The sequence below is a fragment of the Ixodes scapularis genome, unplaced genomic scaffold, assembly GCF_016920785.2.
Source record: "Ixodes scapularis isolate PalLabHiFi unplaced genomic scaffold, ASM1692078v2 PGA_scaffold5__190_contigs__length_132052651, whole genome shotgun sequence".
Lineage (NCBI taxonomy): Eukaryota > Metazoa > Arthropoda > Arachnida > Ixodida > Ixodidae > Ixodes > Ixodes scapularis.
Genome location: NW_024609880.1, coordinates 128,145,843 through 128,165,829, shown reverse-complemented (window position 1 = coordinate 128,165,829; position 19,987 = coordinate 128,145,843). Strand labels below are relative to the sequence as shown.

Sequence of the window (19,987 nt, the reverse complement as noted above, 5' to 3'; positions counted from 1 at the left end):
GGCTCGCAGCGCCCCCGCCAGCCACCGCCTCGGCCACGCGCTCCCAGTGGGTCTTTCATATTGCCGGAGAGTGTACCTTTTTGAAAACCGTGCTGCTGTTTAAAGAAAAGAAATGGGATGATAGGTGCCTCATGATATTGGAGTAGAGGATATGCTCAAGTAGTTTGCAAGAAATTGAAGTCAATGAATTAGGGCGATAATTAGATGCGGAAGAGCGGCTGCCCTGTTTAAAGACTGGGAATTATCCTTCCCACGTTTTGGTCAGATGGAAGGCACCTTTGAGATAAGGACTGAATAAAGATAAGTTTTAAATACTCACTCGAAATAACACTGGTGTTTCTTTTAAATTTTAGAGTTGATGTTATCGGTTCCAGCGGACGAAGTAAGTTTTAGTTTATCAATCAATGTTATAATACCGGCGGAGTTAACGTTAATAGGATGCATGCGCTCGTAAAGCCCTTCAGGGAGAGTGGGGACGGAGTCCAAGCACTCGTTAGTAAACACTGATGAAAAATATTCGTTAAACACAGAACTATCATGGTCGACGTTGCACATCCGACCATTCCTAACTCTCCCCATCTTCCTAAACGTCCGTGTGTGTCCGAACACCAGAAACCGGAATTTTAAAGGTTAAGAACGGCACGTTGCGAATATGGAACGCGCACTTTCATGCAAAGCTGACGTCAAGTGACTCAGATCGAAAAACATGCATATTTAAAATATTGTTATCTCTTCTGGTGAAGGCTCAGCAACCGTTGCGTCCGTTTTCGCGCACGAAACGGCGACTACCAGAGAAAGTAAGAACGCAGTGATTGCCTTTATTTTAACAATGTAAACACACTTGCAGGCGTGCGCTGATGAAGCCTCAAAATCAAAGCTCTCGTAGTGTGATTCGTGACTGTGCCGGCTACTACCCAACCTCGTTGTCACGCCACTTTCTGGAAGCATACACCAAAATTACAAGTAAACACACAAAAGCGACATCGATACAATTATCTTCTAGAATATCACCTTATTTAGTCATAACTCTTTCAATAGGCACTACAAGTTGTATTTATTCTAAGAAGAAGAAGCAAAATTTTTTTCGTGAGAAAAAACAAAATATCAATGTTAAGTCTGGTAACGTTGTAATTTTGCCGAATCATTTCCAAATCTTTAGAAAAGTTGGACAAAAGTTGCGCCGAATTTTCGATTTGGGGGGGGGGGGGGGGAGAGAGGGTCTGGTTTGCCCCCCCACTCAAAAACAAGTTGGTACGCCACTGGCCATCTGCCAAAACTACGAAATACGAGCTCTCTCGCACGTGAGAAAGCACGTGGTGCCTTTGTCGAACAATACGTAAGATGAAAAATATACACACACTAACAACCAAACAATAAACGCACACAAAAGAACGAGTAGAAGGTAAATACTAAGAGAGCTCCTTGTAGTTCGTCATGAACAGCAAAGGTGGTCCGCCGAGCTCCCTCATTAGCGTCTGGTGCAGGCGGGAGCAAGGGGCACTCCAGCAGGCCCACTCGAACAAACGCGGTCCCGACCGACACCCATTGTTTACCTCCGCGAACACGTACGCTGTCGGAGATCTCCCCCCTCCCAAATAAAGACGACCGCGAGAGGGGGAGGGGGTCATAAGAACTTTGCCTGATCCAGATGGAGGATTCCGAGGAATGCGACAAGAGGGGGGCCTCTTGAGCACGCCTCACCTTGAGGAACCGCGAGGCTGCTCCGCCCTCTCTCACTCCCATCCTAGTGAGTGAGTGAGCGAGCGAGCAAACCGGCGAACTCAGAAGAGAACCTAATCCGGCCGAAGAACCCTTTTGTGCACGTGCCCTACCCTCGGCTCTCCTGCTTGTTTTGACAGGAGCTGGTCGGGCGCGGGGCTTGAAAGAAGCGTGCGTCAGAGTTTGCGGACATAGGAGGGGCCCCACGGCCCCCGCCGGAGGAAAAAGCGCCGGTGAGCTCACCGCGTTCCCACAGGCCGCTGTTTACACATGCTTTTGCCCAAAAGAAGCGAGCAAATATTAGTGCCAGGAGAGGAGAGACAGCCCAAAAGTGCACACCGAGCGTAAACTGCCGGAAGAACCCCGTGAACAAGAGCCCGCCACCGCTGCTAATGCGAACACGCAAAAGCTTTTTCCGAGGTATATACGCTGCTCTTCACGGTTTCAAGGATTATACACGCTACGTTTCTTCTTTTATACCATGGGGTCGAAAGAACCGCGTTGTTTCCGCGGAAGGCGACAATGTGAGAGCGAACACCCGCTGTCGCGAGGGTGCTGCTCGAAAATTACTAATGCGAACAACGGCTTATATCGCGCAAATGTGAGCGCTAATGCGCTTAGCATCCAGATGGTCCTCTTCGGACTCCAAGCAGGAAGCAGCTCTAGCGCTTCCAATAACCATGCTGCGGCGTTTTGCTTTCCGAAAACAATGTAAAGTATACTTTTATCTTTTTTTTCTCGCATGTTCCGGGATAATGTCCCTATGAATGGCACGCTTGAAAGTCCGCTGGTTAACAGTTAGTACTACTACTGGCAGTGAGAGGGAACAGTTCAGGCGAAGCTCCTCCCACGTCTTCCCGCTTTAGCAGGGCGAACGCTGGAGGGGAGATCGCTTCCTCTCCAGGGTTCGCTCTGCCAAGTGGAAAGAGGTGGGAGAAGCTTCCCCTGAACCCTTAACTTGTCACTGGTTTTTCAGCAGCCATGCAGCGATTTTATATACACGTTTATCAGCCTATGTTTCGAACACTGAGGGCGCATCAAATACCAAGTGCTCAAATATGTTGCTCTTCCACTCTCCGAAAGGAATCTTTTTTTCGGTCGTTTCGAAACCCAACAAAAAGAATGCAAGAGATTCCCATTGGTTGCAGTGCGATATTAGAGAGTTTTAGTAGATCGTTCCCATGACTCCGATAACGATATCCCGATACTTCGCCGCCGCCTCCCTTGTGCATGCATAGTATCGTTATCGGGGCTATCGGAGGTATCGGAACGATCTACTAAAACTCCCTAATGAGATGCTAGTAACCAAAAGCGCTGAAAGAAAACCCGACGACCCCCCCCCCCCCCCCCCCTTTTTTTTTCCCCCTCCTACTTCTCCAGCGCCTCTGGTGGCACGCGCAGCAAAGTTTAGTGGTTTGGCTGACCCGCAGACGAACTTCGTCAAGAAGTGCATGCATACTAGAGTAGAGGGCAGAGGCGGCCGCTCCAAGAAGGAAGACAGCCGGTCGTAATACGGGACCACCCGGTCTTACCACCCTCCGAAGCTTGCACGCAAAAGAAAGACTCACAGACACACATACATGAGCCGGAGCTAAGCTACGATGAATGGGAGGAGCGCAAATAAAGGACAGAAAAAGAGAACGCGGCAGCAAGCGTCGGTTGCGGACAACACTGTGTTCTTGTCTGGGGGACCGTAATGAGAAGTCCAGCTTCTATGCCCGTGCGTAGACCCACACTACTTACTGGAGAAGCCGAAGGGGAAGAGAGGCGAGAAGGACGGTGCGCTGCTGACCACCCGGCTAAGAACCCCAAAGCTAAACCTACAAAAGGAAAAAAAAGAGGGCCACAGCGTGCAGAAAGAAGATGGACTCGTGAATCTTTCAAGGGCCACTCTGCCCGAAACCGATACTTTGGTCCTCGTCGGCGGGTCCCCTTCCCCTGGTCGTATAATCGCGGACAAAAAGACGGCAAAGAAGGAGAAAGTAAAGATAGCTGGCGAGATAGAGAGAGAAAGGAAAAGGGGGAGAAACCAGAGAGCAAAAAGCAGACGAGAAGGCCCACCAGGGCGACGGTGTTGTCTGAAGGACGCCGGGACAGCGTGTGGTCCGGCGTCCGCAGTTATGGGAAGAGCGGAAAGGTAGGGACGTGCGCACCTTCGGCGGCATCTCGAGTGAGACATCAGCGTCTTACGGAGGACGCCTTCCCGGGAGAGACGCGCCCTTCGCTTTCTTTATCCTTTTAACAGCCCAAGCGGGCGGTCGATGTACTACTCAAGCCAGCGGAACGTGTCGTCTTCTGTGGAGCTACCGAACGTCATCATCGTCGTCCTGCGTAAGAAACGCAGGGCGTGCTTATTATGTTCACGCTTTTTGCCTCGTGATGCGTCCTCCGACCCTCTTATCGGCTAATGCAGCACGCGGCCATAACCGACATTCGCTTCTTCTTTCTGCTCTTACCCCCCAAGTCGCTTACTTCATGAGTATGGACCTGTACGGTCGCGTGATATACGCGTACGCCTTCGCCGAGTTTAAGTACCGTGTTCATGTCCTCATCCCCAGTTTCAGTGGCTCGATGTATCGATGAAACGAGCAAAGCAGTGAAGAATGCTCTAATGAGGAAACCGCTGAAAACGCCTACAAACTCGCTCAAACTCCGCCGGTACCAACGCTACCTGAGGTGTCCGGTTAAAGAACAAAAAGCAAATATCCCTTGCCATTAAAAAAAAAAATAACAATAATAATTCATGAAAACGTGCAAAGGCAATCAATTTACCGGGTTCGACGCCAGCAAACCTCCTACTGCACTCCTTTCACACCGTTCCAGGTAAGCATCAATCTGTCAAAATTATCTTTAACCGACGAAGAAAAAAAGAAAGGGAAGGAATTACTCGTTCTTCTGGAGTTGGAATTTCTCTTTGCAGGGTGAATCCTTTTTAATCTCCCTCGCTCCATCAATGCTCTACCTCCCGGTATACCCGCATGCATATATATATACACATCGTCGCAGTGCCCCATCATCCATCTGCCTTGCGGCTCACCCAGAGACAAGCGTAAATCAATCGCGGACCTCATCTCAGGTTTTGCCTCCTCGTATCCATTTCCGACGTCTATCTGCGCACCCATCTCTCTCTCTCTCTCTCTCTCTCTCTCTCTCTCCACAGCGTCTGCCCGCATGTTCGTCGTTCATTAGTTTCACTGTCTACCTGCCACTTTGATCCGGCATACTAGTGCCTCCATCTATCTTCTCAACTCGCACTACCGCCATCGTGAATTCTTCCGCTATTTCTGCCTATTCGCACGCGCGTCTTCTCTTTAGTTTCTAGCGTTCCTTCCCCCTTCCACCCCTCCGCCCCTTCTCCCTCCACTTTCTATCCATAATTATAACAGGCGGCAACTCAAAGTTCGTAATAAAAAAAAAATAATAAAAAAAGTGGCTCGGTCGCTTAATTTTTGTCATAAAATGCCACTCGGTGAACGTCCCTCGATTTGTTTTTTTAATGTATTTACTTTTAAACGACGAGGTGAACGTCCCTTGATGCAGTGGCATGCGTCGACTCTTATCAGATTATTTTTTTTTATAAGTTTTAAACAAGAAATAACGAACTCCACTTCTTTTAAACAACCGCCGTTGAAGTTATTGCACTCATTCGAAGAGGTGGCATAATGAAGTAATGGAGATATAAATTAGAGTCAATATATGGCCCAGTTAACCAACGCTGGATCGTTTCTTTAGGTCCTCTAAGCCCCCATAAACCAATATTTCGCTATCCAAATAGGAATATCAACGATGTCCAGCGTTCGCAATGTTTGTTTCATAGTTGGACGCTATACAAAGTACGTTATAATAACGATAATCACTAGAAAGCACATATATTACTGCCGCGTATTGATCGACAGTAACATTAGCATCTAAGCAAGTGTTACGAGCCTTTTTTTTTTAATTTCAATTTCGTTAGTTATGATTGTTCTACAGATCGAACGCTCCTACCTGAAAGTTTAAAGAAGAAAAATAGACGTTGGAAGTTAGGACGGCGTTAGTTAGGTCAGTCTGCTTACCATAGTCCGGCGACGCGTGGCTTAAGTTACAATGTATAGGATCAATGTAACCACAGAAGCAGGACTGCGAGATTGAAGTCTTTAATTAACGCGCATCGCGCAGTAGCAATAGCACTTAAAAGACAATGGCAATGGCTTCCCCCCCCAAACGTCATCACTAGTGGGTCGACGCAGCGCCGCGCGTTTTGCAGCGTCTGAGGCCCAGACGGAAGCGTCTGCCGCTCTGCGGAGTCTCCGGTCGAGCTACAGCGTCTTTGCCACTTGGGGCAAATCAGTGGGCCACCAACGATGACGTCACGCGGGGGCCTCGTCTTCTAGGTGGTAGCCTCAGTCAAGGCCACTCGCCGGTATGACGTTCGTCCAGATCGAAACGGGCGGGAACGGAGATCGAACCCAGTTGTGCAGCGCAAGCCCGCTGCACCAAGGCATCATTATTCGTAGTAGAACTCGTTGGGACGAACGTCACGTCGCGTCCGTCTGGACAAGTACCTCCTGACGTCAATTGGTCACGTGACACAATGAGCCACGTGGTCACGTGACCTACGTGACACACTGGCTCACCTAACGTCTCCATGTCACATGGCATGTGACTCTCAATCTTTGACGGTACGTCTCTTTTCAAAAAACAAAAACTCCCAAGAAAAAAAACATTCTCCATAAACAAATTAAAAAAAAAAAACTATTATTTTTGGTTCGAAAATTATAGGCTACGGAAACCGCGAATATAATTTTGCACCGTCGTATAGTTCCCGTGTTCTCGAGAAGGTGGGCGAGGGAAGATGGCGACTCACCGTCGAACCTCTGCATGCGCGTGGCGAACTTGGTGCGCACCTTGCCGATCTCGTCGTGCAGGACTCGGTCGAACTCCTCCCTGCTCTGGGCGCTCAGCCGGTGCTCCATCTCCTGCGTGCAGCACGTCAGGGACCTCTCGCAGATCTGAAGGTGGTCACCTGCGTACAAGACCAAATGTTAACAGCTTGCTCGGGAAACCGCAGTCTTCGCACTCTCGTATCCCCACTGTGCTTCGGGCTGTGTTTACGTTGTTCCCTTCGTTCATTTCCACTAGTCATTTACCCTTTCCCATTAACCACCACAATCCCTCCACTCTCGCCTCATTTAACGCATGTTTTCAATCATTCGTTCATTCATTCTTCTCTACCGTTTTTCACACCCACAAATTGTGTGAAAAAAAAAAAAAAAAGGCGGGGGGGGGGGGGGGGGGGGAGGGGCAAGGTTCATCAAGCTGTCTCGACCGAGCATTTTCCGCCTTAATCTCATGCAGCATGTTGATAAAAATAGTTTTTAAAAAAATATTTTATCAAAACACATGCAACCAGCTTTCTGCGTCCTTACCGCCGAAGTTATATCAGTTGCGGAACGCAGCCATATACAAACGTATGCGGAACCATTCCCTACACGCAACCTACGCGGACGTTTCTAGGAATAGTTTGTGTCGTGCGCCGAAGGCTGGGACAAAAACGAAATACTGATCGATTCGTGAATTCACTGATTGAACTTCACATCGTATAGGAAAACATGTTTGCTCAGTTCGCTGCTTTAGCAAGTCGGTCCCCATTTGATTCGAAGAATAGTTGGGAACTTGGGATAAATGCGTTTCTGGTTACTAATTATCAGTCCAGCTAGTGTAAACCGGGGAGCAATATACCCGTTTCTAAAAGTAGGAAGTGTGCGAAGCGATTACGAGTGAAGGACCAAAAAATATTTGTTTAGCCATGGTGGAAACCTAATATATGTAAATAGAGGTAGCAACCTCTTCTTTATTACATTTATTATATTATATTCTCTATTACAGAGCACAACAGACAGCTATCATTACAGAGTCACTCTACAAACAAACACGTAACACACGTACATACACACACACATGCGCGCGTGCGCACATACAGATATCAAAGCGACAAAACGACTCAGGAAAGAAAAGAGGCCGCCTACGACTGACATGAAGAGGGTCCCCATATGCCTTATCGAATAAGAAAATGGCATCGAATAAACTAAAAAGAAAAGGGATTTTCCTCCCGGTCGGAGCGTTTCCCCTCGTTCTATCCCTTATTGAATGGCTCTTCAGTCGACTTGCCGCGCTAACGGACAGCGATGTTCCATCTCAAAACCCAAAGACGTTGAAAAAATAAAAAAGCAAGCCTCGATCGAAACTGCGCATATAATATATATATATATTATAAAATAGCCTTTCTGGCAAAACCTCAGGGTTGCAAGCCTTCCCAGCAGTTTCCTTTTTACTTGCCTGTGTTTTTGAATTTCCTTTCTTTCTTTACCGTCTGTACGGTTAGAAGCTCGCTGGCCATGGGTCGAAACGAGAAAAGTGTCATCACAAATTCACCCCTCGACAGCACATCGACGCCACCGCCTTTAAAAAGAAAAAAAAAAAAAGATAAAAAGAAGACGATGGAAATAATAAAAAAAAAAAAAAGAAGAAGAAGAAGAAGAAAGCCCGGAAGCAGAATAGATGAAAAAGCGATGGAAAGAGAAAGAAAAAAGAGAGCGAAGAGGGTGAAGTAAGGGGATGGGGAGGCGGTGGTGACACGCAGTAATCGAATCGTCGGGATAGCTCTTTAAACGCAACCGGAAACGCAGGAAGGAGCTTGCCAAATCGTGACGGAAGCAGATTGAAAAAAAGAAAACGATGGCAGGTTTGGAAGCGACGACCAGCATAATACAACATAGGGCCATCGTAGGGCACATATTCAATCCTAGCCCAAGACTGAGTCAGCAATCGTCACCCATCTGCGCTGGCCCATAATGGATGACGTAAAAAAAAGAAAAGCAGCCGCAAAATTCGGCGTCTGCACATGGAAAGTTCAAACATTCACCTACCGACCAGGTCAGTTTTACCGTGTGAAATTCAAAGGCGCAGTTCTATTCCCGTAAAAAAAATTAAAGCAACAAACTTTCCAAAGTCAATGTCGAGCGGTTTCGCAGACGACAGGCGACGCTAGAGAGCCCGTATTACCGAGAGTGTCCAACTGCTCCATTGGGGGTCAGGGGGTTTATGGGCCGCGTTCGTAGCTACGACGATGTAGCAAAACTGTCGACCGTCTGCTAACGTCTCCGCCTTTCCGCCAGCTCTCCTCCTCGCCACGCGACAACGCAGCGCGTGCGCACTTGCAGCCGATCCCCGTCGGGGGCGTCCGCCATTAGATTGCACACGTTCCCCATGTTTGAACTTTGAGATGAACCCTATCTTCAATCTGCAGGATCTCTAAGTGACGCTATTAACTTGTGGCGTCATCTCCCGAAGACAATAGAGTGCGTCGTCTCCTCGCTGCGCCTATCGGAAGATGGCGCCACGAGTTAATAGTTTCGCTAACCCTGTCGTCTGCGAACCCGCTCGACGTTGACTTTGGCAAGTTTGTTGCTCTAATTTTTTACAAGAAAAGGCCTACGCCTCTAAATTTCACGCGGTAAAATGTACCTGCTCACTGCACATTTGGTGAAAGATTGAGCTTCCAATGTGCAGGCGCCGATTTTTCTGGCTCGGTTTACAGTGTCAGAGGAGCTTGTGTCATTTTAGTCGCTTGCAGAAACACACGGAGTGGCCTATCGCGCTCAAGCTTACTGCTTCCTGATTCGTTCTTGTCGGCTAATGGCGCAATTTCATTGGCTGCGGAACAATAATGAGATGCTTCGGACTGGCCACCTCCTGGGTTTCTTAAGTGGTTACTATATGTTATCAATAATTCGGACCTCCAAAGTGATGAAGTAGGCCCACGCAGAAAAAGCGAGGGCCCGATTACCTTGCCCTCTCATATAAGAGTGCGTCAGAAGTGCTCTATGGCGCCGGTTAAAAACGTAACAACCGATGCCTCCACTTACGAGGTCACGTAATATAAGTTAAAACAAACAAGCAATCGCTCACTGACAAATCTAAGCCCGCAAACGATGCGCGTTGATAGGCCTCTATGAGAGTATTTAGTGTAGCCGCCGCCGGAGACGACTCTTATAAGCGCTTTAAAACGACGCCAGTACAGTCACACTTCGGCTATTATTACATCTCACGTAAGACGACACCAGTCAGTTTAACTGGTGAGGTCGACATATGGTGTTGTTGCCGCTTATGAAGCTCGTCAGGAACAACCGCACTTTCGCCTAGGAAAGCACTTCCGCTTGTCGCCCAGTCACGGCGCTATCCCAAACAAACAGAACCGCAGTTGAAGCAAAGCACAATTTCAGCACACAAAGAACACAAGTCGGAGACTCTGATCCGCCTGAGGAAGCAAATCCGTTCGTGGAAATGTGCCGCTATAAAAGGATCGCAACCTTATAACCGATACTAGACATACGCGACGCGCGTGCAAAAAGAAACACCCACAAAGAAACAGAGGCAGCGACTCGTCGTCGGGAGCCTGTTGCTGTTTGTGTGTGTGTGTGTGTGGGGGGGGGGGGGGGGGGGGCAGGGTGAAACAATCCCGCAAGAAACTTTTAGCATGTACCCTTCCTCGCCGAGCACCGCGGTAGGACTTCTAATGGTATTCGACAAGGTGCTTCCGCCATTAGGACGACAAATTGCGGCAGGCTCTGGTGGAAGAGGGCGGCTACAACTTGCCCGCTCCCTGAAGCCGACAGTGGAGTGAAAGGCGAGCGGCTATAGCTGAACCAATGAAGCGTCGGAACCGGCACGCCTCGTCACGTGACTTCCTCCTCCTTCTCCGTGTGGATCGCGGCCAGAGCACGGTCACGTGTGGGGGGAAGCCGACCGGTTGATTGGGCTTTCGAGGACGCAGCCTTCCACCATGCTGTCGCTGCCTCGGAGGGGGCAGTGTGAGCGGAAGAGGCGATGCACGCGGCAGTTCACGCGGCTGGCTGAGCTCTCGAGAGTCGGAACTCGGGGTGGGGGGAAACGGGGGAGTCTAGACCCGGAAGGTGAACCCGGAGGGGAGGGGGTCGTGAGAGGAGAAACAGCCGGGTGCACTCATGCGTTGGCGGCGGGCGCACGAGCGCGTGCGGCCCAGACACCGGAAAGACGATGGGGGAAGGAGAGAAAAATAAAGAGAGTGGGATATGCCTGTGTTGTCGGCCTCTCTTTGTCTGTGTGTGGGTGTGTGTACGTGTGTTTGTGTGTGCGCGTGTGTGTGTGGCGAGCGAGTGGCCGTCTCTGCACGAGCAGAATAACTTACAGCGGCAACGTGGATGTCGTGTTACGAAGTGCTTCGTTGTCGGGATTCTTTGTGTTATACGAGATTCGGAGAGTACAGCAACGCTCATCTGTTTTGTTTGTGTTTCCAAATTGGAATTCGGGGAACGATCGGGGGCTTGTTTCCCGTCAATTTGTGAAATCGGGAGTTTTGGAGCAGCATTTTTCCTATCGCTCTCAGGAAACAAAAATCCGTACCTAACTGCCTGCAAAGATGGTGGACAAGGTCAACGGAAACACCTGACAATATGAGAGTACGCCAAGCAAAGTACCCTCAGATAAAAAAAGAAGGTAGCGCGACAGTTTTTATAACGCCTTGCCTCGGAAAGATTCGTATAGCGGACTTCACGTCACAGTAGAAAGGACACCCAGCAGTAAGGCTAACCCCCGAGCGAGGGTCCCTGGCCCGGAAGAAAGCCAGCCCGAGGTCTTCGTGCATTTTCTTCCAGCAACAACGGGAAAGAATAACCACAGAACGGACGATAAACGATACTTTTACGTATGTTACACAACACGCTTCGTAACGAACCAACTTTTCTGTTCGCAACTATGCAGAAATCCGAATACAGTTTATGTGAGAATAAGGATAAGTACATTTTAAAAACGTGGGTCGTTTACTTGCTCCCAAATTTTTTTTTTTTTAATGGGGTTCCAGGTTTACGAATCTGCCCGTGCTTTTAGTATCGTTTCTTTAACAAATTTCTCATCACTAGCAGTGCTTCTTACGTTCTTATCATATCCATCACTCTACTAATAAAAAAAAAAAACGAATTGCGATATGAGTCAGCGCGATTGATAAGATAAAAATATATGAATATCTGGTAGATAATCAAAACACGGGATGTTGAAAATCCTCGAGCCACACCATAACCCAACAGAACCTCAAACACACGCACACACTCAAAAAAAAATAATAAAATAAAATAAGACCAACCGGAGGGCGCGTCGAAGACAGAAAGATATCGCAGAGCGGAAGTCACCGGGGCAGTACATCAGCGGTCCAAGGAACAGGCAACGATCGTCCATAAACGTCGGCGCGTCCGCTTTATGGTAAACGGGAGCGACGTACACGCAAGCGCCCTCTTGTGGTGGGGGGGAGAAGTGGCCGGAGGAGAGGATGGATTGATATACAATGATGTCTCGATCGGTAATAGAAAGTTTTAGAATAGGGGGCCCCGACGCTTTGGGTACCCCCAAGCGGCCTAGGGCGTCGCACTGCGCAAGCGCAGAAGTTCTGCGCATGCGGAGGGTGAAATCCCTAGATGCTCGGGAACCCCAAGCTTTCGGGCCGCTTATTATCTACAACTCCCTAATATGGACACCGCCGTTCCCCCAAAAAAGCGTTTATAATAACGAGACAAAAAGGCCGCAGATTTACCCAGTTCGTCCCCGAAAACGTTGTCTATAACGAGGTCCGTATTAACCGGACAGGATTGCATTTGTATGTACTTCGTTTCAGGCTGGCGATGGACCGCAGCGGACGTTTCGAGCGAACCGAGCCAATCAAGCGATGTGGATATGTCACGTGACTGAGCGCCGCTGCGCCCTTCCCTAAGGTCAGGTGTTATTGGATTGGATCCGATGGCTCGTAGCGTCAGCCGCGGTCCGTCCTAAGGTGAAACGGAGGCGAAGGAAAAAGAGAAGCTTCGGGAAAGGCAAACAGCCAACCCGAAGCAAAAGGTGGGTGTGGGCGGAGGGTGAGAACGCAGAGAAGAGACTCTCCAGAGAGAGAGAGAGAAGGAGAGAAAATGCGGCAAATTTGTCCAGGGGAGCGGTGAATAGGAAAGCGATGTGTCATTCCATCCGGGGCCCCGTCAGCCGGTGAGTTGACGTCATCCGTCTTCTTCCCCGTCCCCTGCATCCCCAATTCGGCGCTAATCTGCGAGCCGTGTTCCGGGCTGAGGGGTCCCATCGAGCTGCCAGCGCTCTCGCAAGGGGGAGCCTCTCTCGTTCGCTCTCAAAGTGCCAGCTCTCCAGCACGCGTTTAGTAGACAGGCTATCTCGCCGTCGGTGGTGATGTAGTACGTATTCGTAGGGATGCAGGAGGGAGAGCCGTTTTCGATTGACATGTCGCAGCCACGGGACAAACGTCCCCCGCAAAGCCCTCTACACTTTTTATTTGAGCAGAGCGAACGCCGGAGAGGAGGAAGCCACCAATCATGGGGAGCAGACAGCTCTGCCGGAGAAGCTTGCCCTACTATTCTTAACCTGAATATTGAAACAGAATACAGAAGACACGAGGTGCGAACCAACGCTCTCGGGCTTCGGGTTGCGCTTTCACACAAAGAGTGGTTTCATAACGAGGCCACATGCTTTTGATAAGTTGGCGGCTTAGTGCTCAACCCTCAATCAACTTCCAGTGTCGTACCCGATTCGAAAGGGTTCGCTCTGGGGCAGAAAGGGGGTTTCTGCGTTGCTCAGCCACGAAGACGAAGGGGGGAGGGGGAGGGACGTTAAGATGTCGTGGCTAGATCACACCAAGTTCAGCATCGAATAATAGACTATTTATTTCACAAAGTACGCTGCTTTACCGCCAAAAAGACTGCCGCGCCTCAGCTTGGAGCACGTGGAGCGAAAGATCACGGTGCAGAACCGTATTCATTCGAGGCTTCAATCGTCAGCCCTGTCCATCGTACCAACGTGCATTATGTAATCACCACTACGTGATGTACATTAAAGACCTCGGCATAGGAGTTGACGCACTGGCCACCGGACGCCCTTAATTTCCCGCGCACTATAGAAAATATATAGAGAAATATATAGAGAAAATAAATGATGCGGGAAGCTTGGCATCCCGCTGACTAATCTTCCGCGCAAGAAATGCGATAACTTGGATGCCGCTTACTTTACATAAGCGGCGGATACGCCTTCGCGTAACTTGAGTATAGAATCCATATTCGACGATGGCGGCACGCTAGATAAATTGTCGAAGAAGCAGAAATAAAATTTAAAAAAATATATAAAACAGGTTTTCACGGAACTTGCAGAGCTTCCGTGCCCGCCTCAGTTTAGGTTATAGGAATACGCTCCCTCGAACAACTATACTTCTAATGTGCGAATATTCGAAATTTCGAATAGCAGTTTCAAATAACACGCTATTCGGTATTCGCTTCGAGCTTAACTGCAATCTTCGTATTTTTCGAAGTGCTGAACGCGGCTGGATAGCCCCGTTGAGCGCGCTTCTTACCGAGCACTAGTGCACTGCGGAAAAGCACCACCCGCGGAAGCGAGCGCCGCGGGTGTTGCTTCTCAAGAGTGCACCAGTGCTCGGTAAGAAGCGCACTCAACGGGATAACCCAACGCGATCAACGCTCGGAAAAGTATCACTATCGCAATTGCGTGCTCGGGGAAAAACCCACTTTTAAAGCGGGACGGCGCGAGCATGCGCCTGGGGTATTTTAAAAGAAACGGAAACTTTATGAATGTGGATATCTACATTGCAGTAAAATGTTCAAAATTAAACCGTGGTTGTTAGGCAAGAGTACCATGTTAGGCAGAGATGTCCTGACAACCTGCGTTCATCATTCGTTTTCCTTTTTCTTTTTTTTTATATATTTGATATTGAAGGAAGAATATTTTCATGTAGCAAGATTGGTAAATTCATTCAGTTAGGTATAGCTGGGCATCCCTATAGATTAATGTTATATCAAATCCATCGTCTTTCGCTCTGTATCGGCACTAAACTTTCCGAGGTTACAGTCCATAAACATAGCAAAATTAAAATTCGCTTATAAATCGACAACAAGGAAGCTGGAGAACACCTTCCCGAGTTTAGCTGAGTTTTCGTCAAGCATTAAGCACAGTGCAACGGCAGTAAAAGGCTCGGAGAAACGATTCGATATTCGATTCGGATAAATATTCGGGCAAAACCCCTACTCGCGCTTCGAACTTAAAATGCACTATTCGCCCATGACTATACTCCCTTTAATGCAGAGATTGAGCTGACACTAAGGTCGGAAGCTACATTATGCTCGTAGGACCAGTCAAGTGTCGTTGTTTCGCCACGTGATCGTGCTCCCGCCCAAGGGAGGCGGATGATTCGTCCGGCGAGTGCGTAGCTCGCACCCACCGCACCGTCAACTCGGGGTTCGAACGGGATGTAGGAAGAGTACGACCAGACACTGGGCTTCAAAGCGCGTCTCTGTAGCAGCTGGAACAGCTCTCGCCGCGTGGCGTGACAAGATGCGCGAACAGACCGACGAGGGCCGGCCAAGAAAGGCCGTGAGCTGCCATCGCGTTTGTCGCTGCTTCCTTTCATCGGACGCCGAGCGCGAAGGCGACAGGCGGCGACGCCACGTCAAGTGGCCCACAAAGACCGAACCTCCGTGGGCTCCTCCGAGACGGATCGGTGGAGACACCGAGGTTTATTATTCGAGTGACGACTGGGAGACGACCTCCGCAAAGACGGGTTCCCTTCGTGAAGGGAAATTATTTATTCGACGATGTATAGCAACCATGATCCGTTCCATTGCATGCATTACTTGACAAGGGCGAATCGGGGGAGTTCTCGAGGCCTCACAAAAGCCGAGAAGAAGAGGATATAGTTGACTCTGAAGAATGCTATATCCAAGTGGCAAACCCTCGAGTAACCACAATGCTGCACCGTTAAAAAAAAAAAAAAGTTTACTTTTTTTTTTTTCACAGCACTGGTCAATTACATCATTGCGATACGGAAAGAAGCTGAACGAATGACGAACCATCCCCCCAAAAAATCTGTGTTAACCTACAACACAGCGCTGGATATGTTTCGCACCGATCGCATTACACTCATGTCAACGCAGAGCTCTCGCAGTTTTCTTTCCGCCGCAAAATAAAAAGAAAAAATCGGCTCAGCATTGATCGGTTAGCTCATGAATGATTCCTTTGTGTCAAAATCTTCCCTCATCTCAAAACTCCTCCACGAAAACATATCGTCCCAAGAAAAAACAAATCAAATTCGTAAGATAGCGCCGTTCCGTGTACCCAGCGTTCATTAGGAACACGACGCCGGTGTACTGCGTGCCTCGCGGCGAACGTTTGAGTCATTAGGGTTTCGAACGCCCATTGGATCCATAAAGTCAAAAGGTCGCCCGCTCCGATTCCTCATAGGAAAGGCAACCATTATGCACCTGTACCGCACCAACACCAAGATAACTTGTTTGAATGTCTGTTGAAAGCAGTGCAGCCACGCAGCGCGGAACGAGCTGTATACGAAGAAACGGACGAGGGAAAAAAGGGCTCTGCTTCTTCGCTTCGCCGAATAATTCAACGTTCGGAATGAACGCCAGCCACGGAAGCAATTAAGCCGAGACAAAGAGGAGCGTTCAACTCGAGTGAAGAAAGCCTTCTTGAGAAAGCAGTATAAACGCGCATTCTGTTGCGTCGTAAGTGGCAGCATCTGATATGTGCGACTATTCCAATAATCGCCTTTTGCGCGCATGCTTCTTTGTCTATACTGGGGTGGGCAACTCGTTCTGAGCATGCGCAATAGCTCGTTCTGCGGAATATCAGGCGCTGCGCATGCCTCCACAACCTAATAACCCGTTTTTTTTTTTTTTTAATGGACAAATGGATGCATGCTTAGAAATGGCTGTTCCTTTTATAACGGGCGATGACTTGCGCCACCTAGCTTAGAAAAGTAACGAAAAGTATAATTCATCCCCTCGCTCTTCTAAGCCAATTTCCTTCCCCTCTGCGTTTTTTGACTATCACTACGTAATGTGAATATCGCCAGAATAACCTTTAAGGGTGCCGAGCAAAACAACAAAAAAGAAAAAAAAAACTAACTAAAAGCCTTTTGGGGGGAAAATAGTAAATCACCCTTTGGTATGTGCTTTTTTTTTTTTTTTTCCCCATCCCCAATAGAGGATATTTTTATTTATGTTGCACGAGTGAACGAGACGCAGAGCTCGTAGCTCTTGAAAACTAAGGCCATTTGTTGGTTCATTTCCAGTGTCACGCCTGGAGATGCGTGGAGCACCAATGGGCGGCGCTACCTGGTGGAAGACAATGTAGCCAGAGAAAAGGGAAATGGGGATATCACGTTCGGGCATCCTGCACGGTGACACAAACATGAAAAGCACACTGCTTTGTTGGGTAGGTAGCTGATCAATAGCCAGCCAGTTATCCTCTTCCCAGCAAACGTCAAAAGGAAAACCGGTGTTCCTTCGGGACACTTGAAAACTTCTGAGACGAAGATCTGAGATCAATGCGGCTGGCTCGCCCGATTGAATGCGATTTTATTTGTTCGTATAGCGTCGAATTCTCCGTTTATTTTCTTTTATTTTGATTTCATTTATTGTTATTCCTTTCTCTCGGAGTTGTCGACCACTGGAACATACGCTCACCGTTTCTTTTGATTCTTCCTTCATCGATGAAGGAAAAAAAAGGGTGAAAAGTTTATCGCAAGGCCCCAGTTTAGCGGAGAAAGCGGAAGAATGCACGGACGACTTTCATCAGCATTCAAGAAGTTCCCGTCAGTGGATCTACACAACGACAGGCGGCGCTGACTTCCCGTCTCTGCGGTTGCGCTGCTTTCGGCACGACGCATGCCCAGAGGTTACACTTTTCGCGAATCTGTTTTCTGCACAGTGCCCAATCCTGTTGTGGTCTATAGCCCCCGTCGGTCTATACGCGTCCCGCTTAATCTTCTCAGGTCTGTATGGGCACAGTGTAAAGGAAACCCGCGCACTTGTGGGCGTCCAACCCGACATCGCGTTGTTGAGTCGGTTCGAGAGAAAAGTTGAAGCCGGATCGTCGTGAGCCCTAAGCAGCACGTTTGTCCACTCGCTTATTGACGGGAATCTGAATACTGGATCTGAACGAGGCGACCGGATTAAGGTTACCACCGCTCAGAGATGGCGCCCCCGGCCTTTGCGAATAAAGACCACTTTTTTTTTTTTTTTTGTGTGTGTGTGTGTATTTGTATACTATTTACATCGCCCGTCTTCACCTTCACGGCCCCCCCCCCCCTTTTTTTTTTCTTTTCTCTCTCCCTCTCTCTCTCTTTGCGTTTTTCAGGAGAAACAAAACATACTAAAAGTTGAAAACAAGCTGAAAAAGGGGCAAAGCAGAAAATTCTGCTTTTATAACCTCGAAAAGCTGCGAAGTAATAATCCAAATGTACTGGTTTTCAGCTCCCTGTTCCCACATACGCATCCAAGCTGAATGAAAAAAGGAAATTAAAAAAAGTAACGTTTTAACGCTTAGATACGCCGAAAGTTGCAGAAGCTCGTTAGCGCATAAAGCGGCTGACGGAGAGGAAGGGCAAGCCAGCGAAGGCATAATGACGGCGATTCGGACGGTTGTAATTAGTCCGAATTAACGCCGTGTTCCCGCCACGCATCCCGGCTACCGTGCTCCCCCGAGCTCACGCGGCCACTTCCCGCGCACCAGGCAAGAGCGCTCGCCGTATACAACAGCGGTCATTAGGACAACAATAAGGCGCTCGGATCGTCCCGGTGTCTGCGATCGATTCAAAACTCGGAAGAGAGTTGCAATCTACGGGTGCAATCAGAAGGCTCATATACACTCGAAAAACATTAGCGAGGAAAGCGTTAGGACAGAAAGCATCGTGAACAACGAGTTCGACCATCGAAACTAATGGCGGAAAGAGAAAACTGCCCGCGGCATCTGTTTACATTCGTGTCCGGAGATTTGATCGCACGCCATTTCAAAATTGCCATTGTATAGTAGAACTTTTCTTTTCGTTTTTCATTCCAGCTTCTTTTTTTTCTTCTGTACGCTGGTTCATTTAATTGACAAGCTGAGAAAGGCAAGGCTTCATTTTCGTACACCTGTCCTCCAGCAAACGCTTGTCGCCTTTTCATATTTGAAGCAGATGTTACGCTTGGACCATGTCTGCAAACAATTGCTTTGTGTGTGATCAATGTGACAGACCGTCACACAAGAAAAAACGGGCCTCAGAAGGTGGCTGCGGACTTTGTATGATGTGTTAGCTCGGTAACAAAAGACAACTAACAAAGGTAAAAAAAAAAAAAAAAGTCTGTATTAACTGGCTAGGTAAGAACTTGATCTGAAATTCAGCCCGTGCATCATCGTCATCAGCAACAGCAGCGTCATGAATAGCGAATCTCAAGGACTTCCTATACGTCAGTAGGTACTGGACCCACCTTGTATAACAGAGTGCAATCGGAAACTGACAGAGCAAATGATCCGCGAAACTCATTTATCTCGCCAGTCATTTGTACATATCTGATTTGTCGGAGACCTCGCTAATGACTAGGTTACTATATTTGTCCAGGTTCACTCCCAGTGCACTTTCGTTTCGCATCTTGAGCGGCGGTCAAAGCTACGCGCGCACGCGCACTGTTCGGTTTCACAGCGATCGGATGAAGTATAGCCCCTAAGCTATCCTGAGCATATACCCCACACAGTGAAGTCACATCAGTTGTCACTGTGGTAGCCTTGCTGCTGCTGAGCACGTATCCTCCGCAGAGTACATTTCGCAATACCGCATTTCTTTTTCTAAGCAAGAACATGCGGAAATGACCACGGTGGAATGACGTGACGCGCGAGCAATGTATACATAAAAATAAGCGCTTGAAAAACAGAAAAAAAAAAGCCACCATGAAGCTTTTTTGTTTGTTCCATGGTGACCCAACCAGCAGAGTTGCAGCAATGGCTCGACGCATCGGAGCAGCATGTTTCAGCCTCACTTGTATTTGACCAGAATTACTCCTCGAGTCGTATATTTACGCACGGAAAAGCCGGAAAGGATCGGATGGATCCCTGAGTACATCGGTCATTTAAAGTCTCGCTATACTGTCAGTACCCGAAACACATAGCACGCATCGCAACGTGCGCATGCGCAAAACGGACGAAATATGACAGCTGCGCGCAATATCGCTCACCTGAGCGAACCCCACAAACCGCACGCTGCGAAATAAACAGCCGAAGAACGAGAAACATTTTCGGGCCAACGAAAGGAGAACAAAAGGCCCACTTCCGGTCGATTTGTAAGAAGGGTTTCCCGCAAGGTACGGGGCTTCCCATCCCAGCCTGTTTACGACGGGGGGCAGAACCCGTAAATTATCCCCCCCCC

General features: G+C 48.5%; 1 protein-coding gene across 1 annotated transcript in view; it reads right to left on the bottom strand.

The window, feature by feature from the left end:
• LOC115312734 (glypican-6) overlaps window positions 1-19,987 on the bottom strand; it is a 116,036-nt gene that overhangs the window by 18,405 nt on the left and 77,644 nt on the right. The window contains exon 2 of the mRNA XM_042294363.1: window positions 6,566-6,724. Coding sequence (XP_042150297.1) covers window positions 6,566-6,724 — 159 coding nt within the window. The remainder of the gene's footprint in view (window positions 1-6,565; window positions 6,725-19,987) is intronic.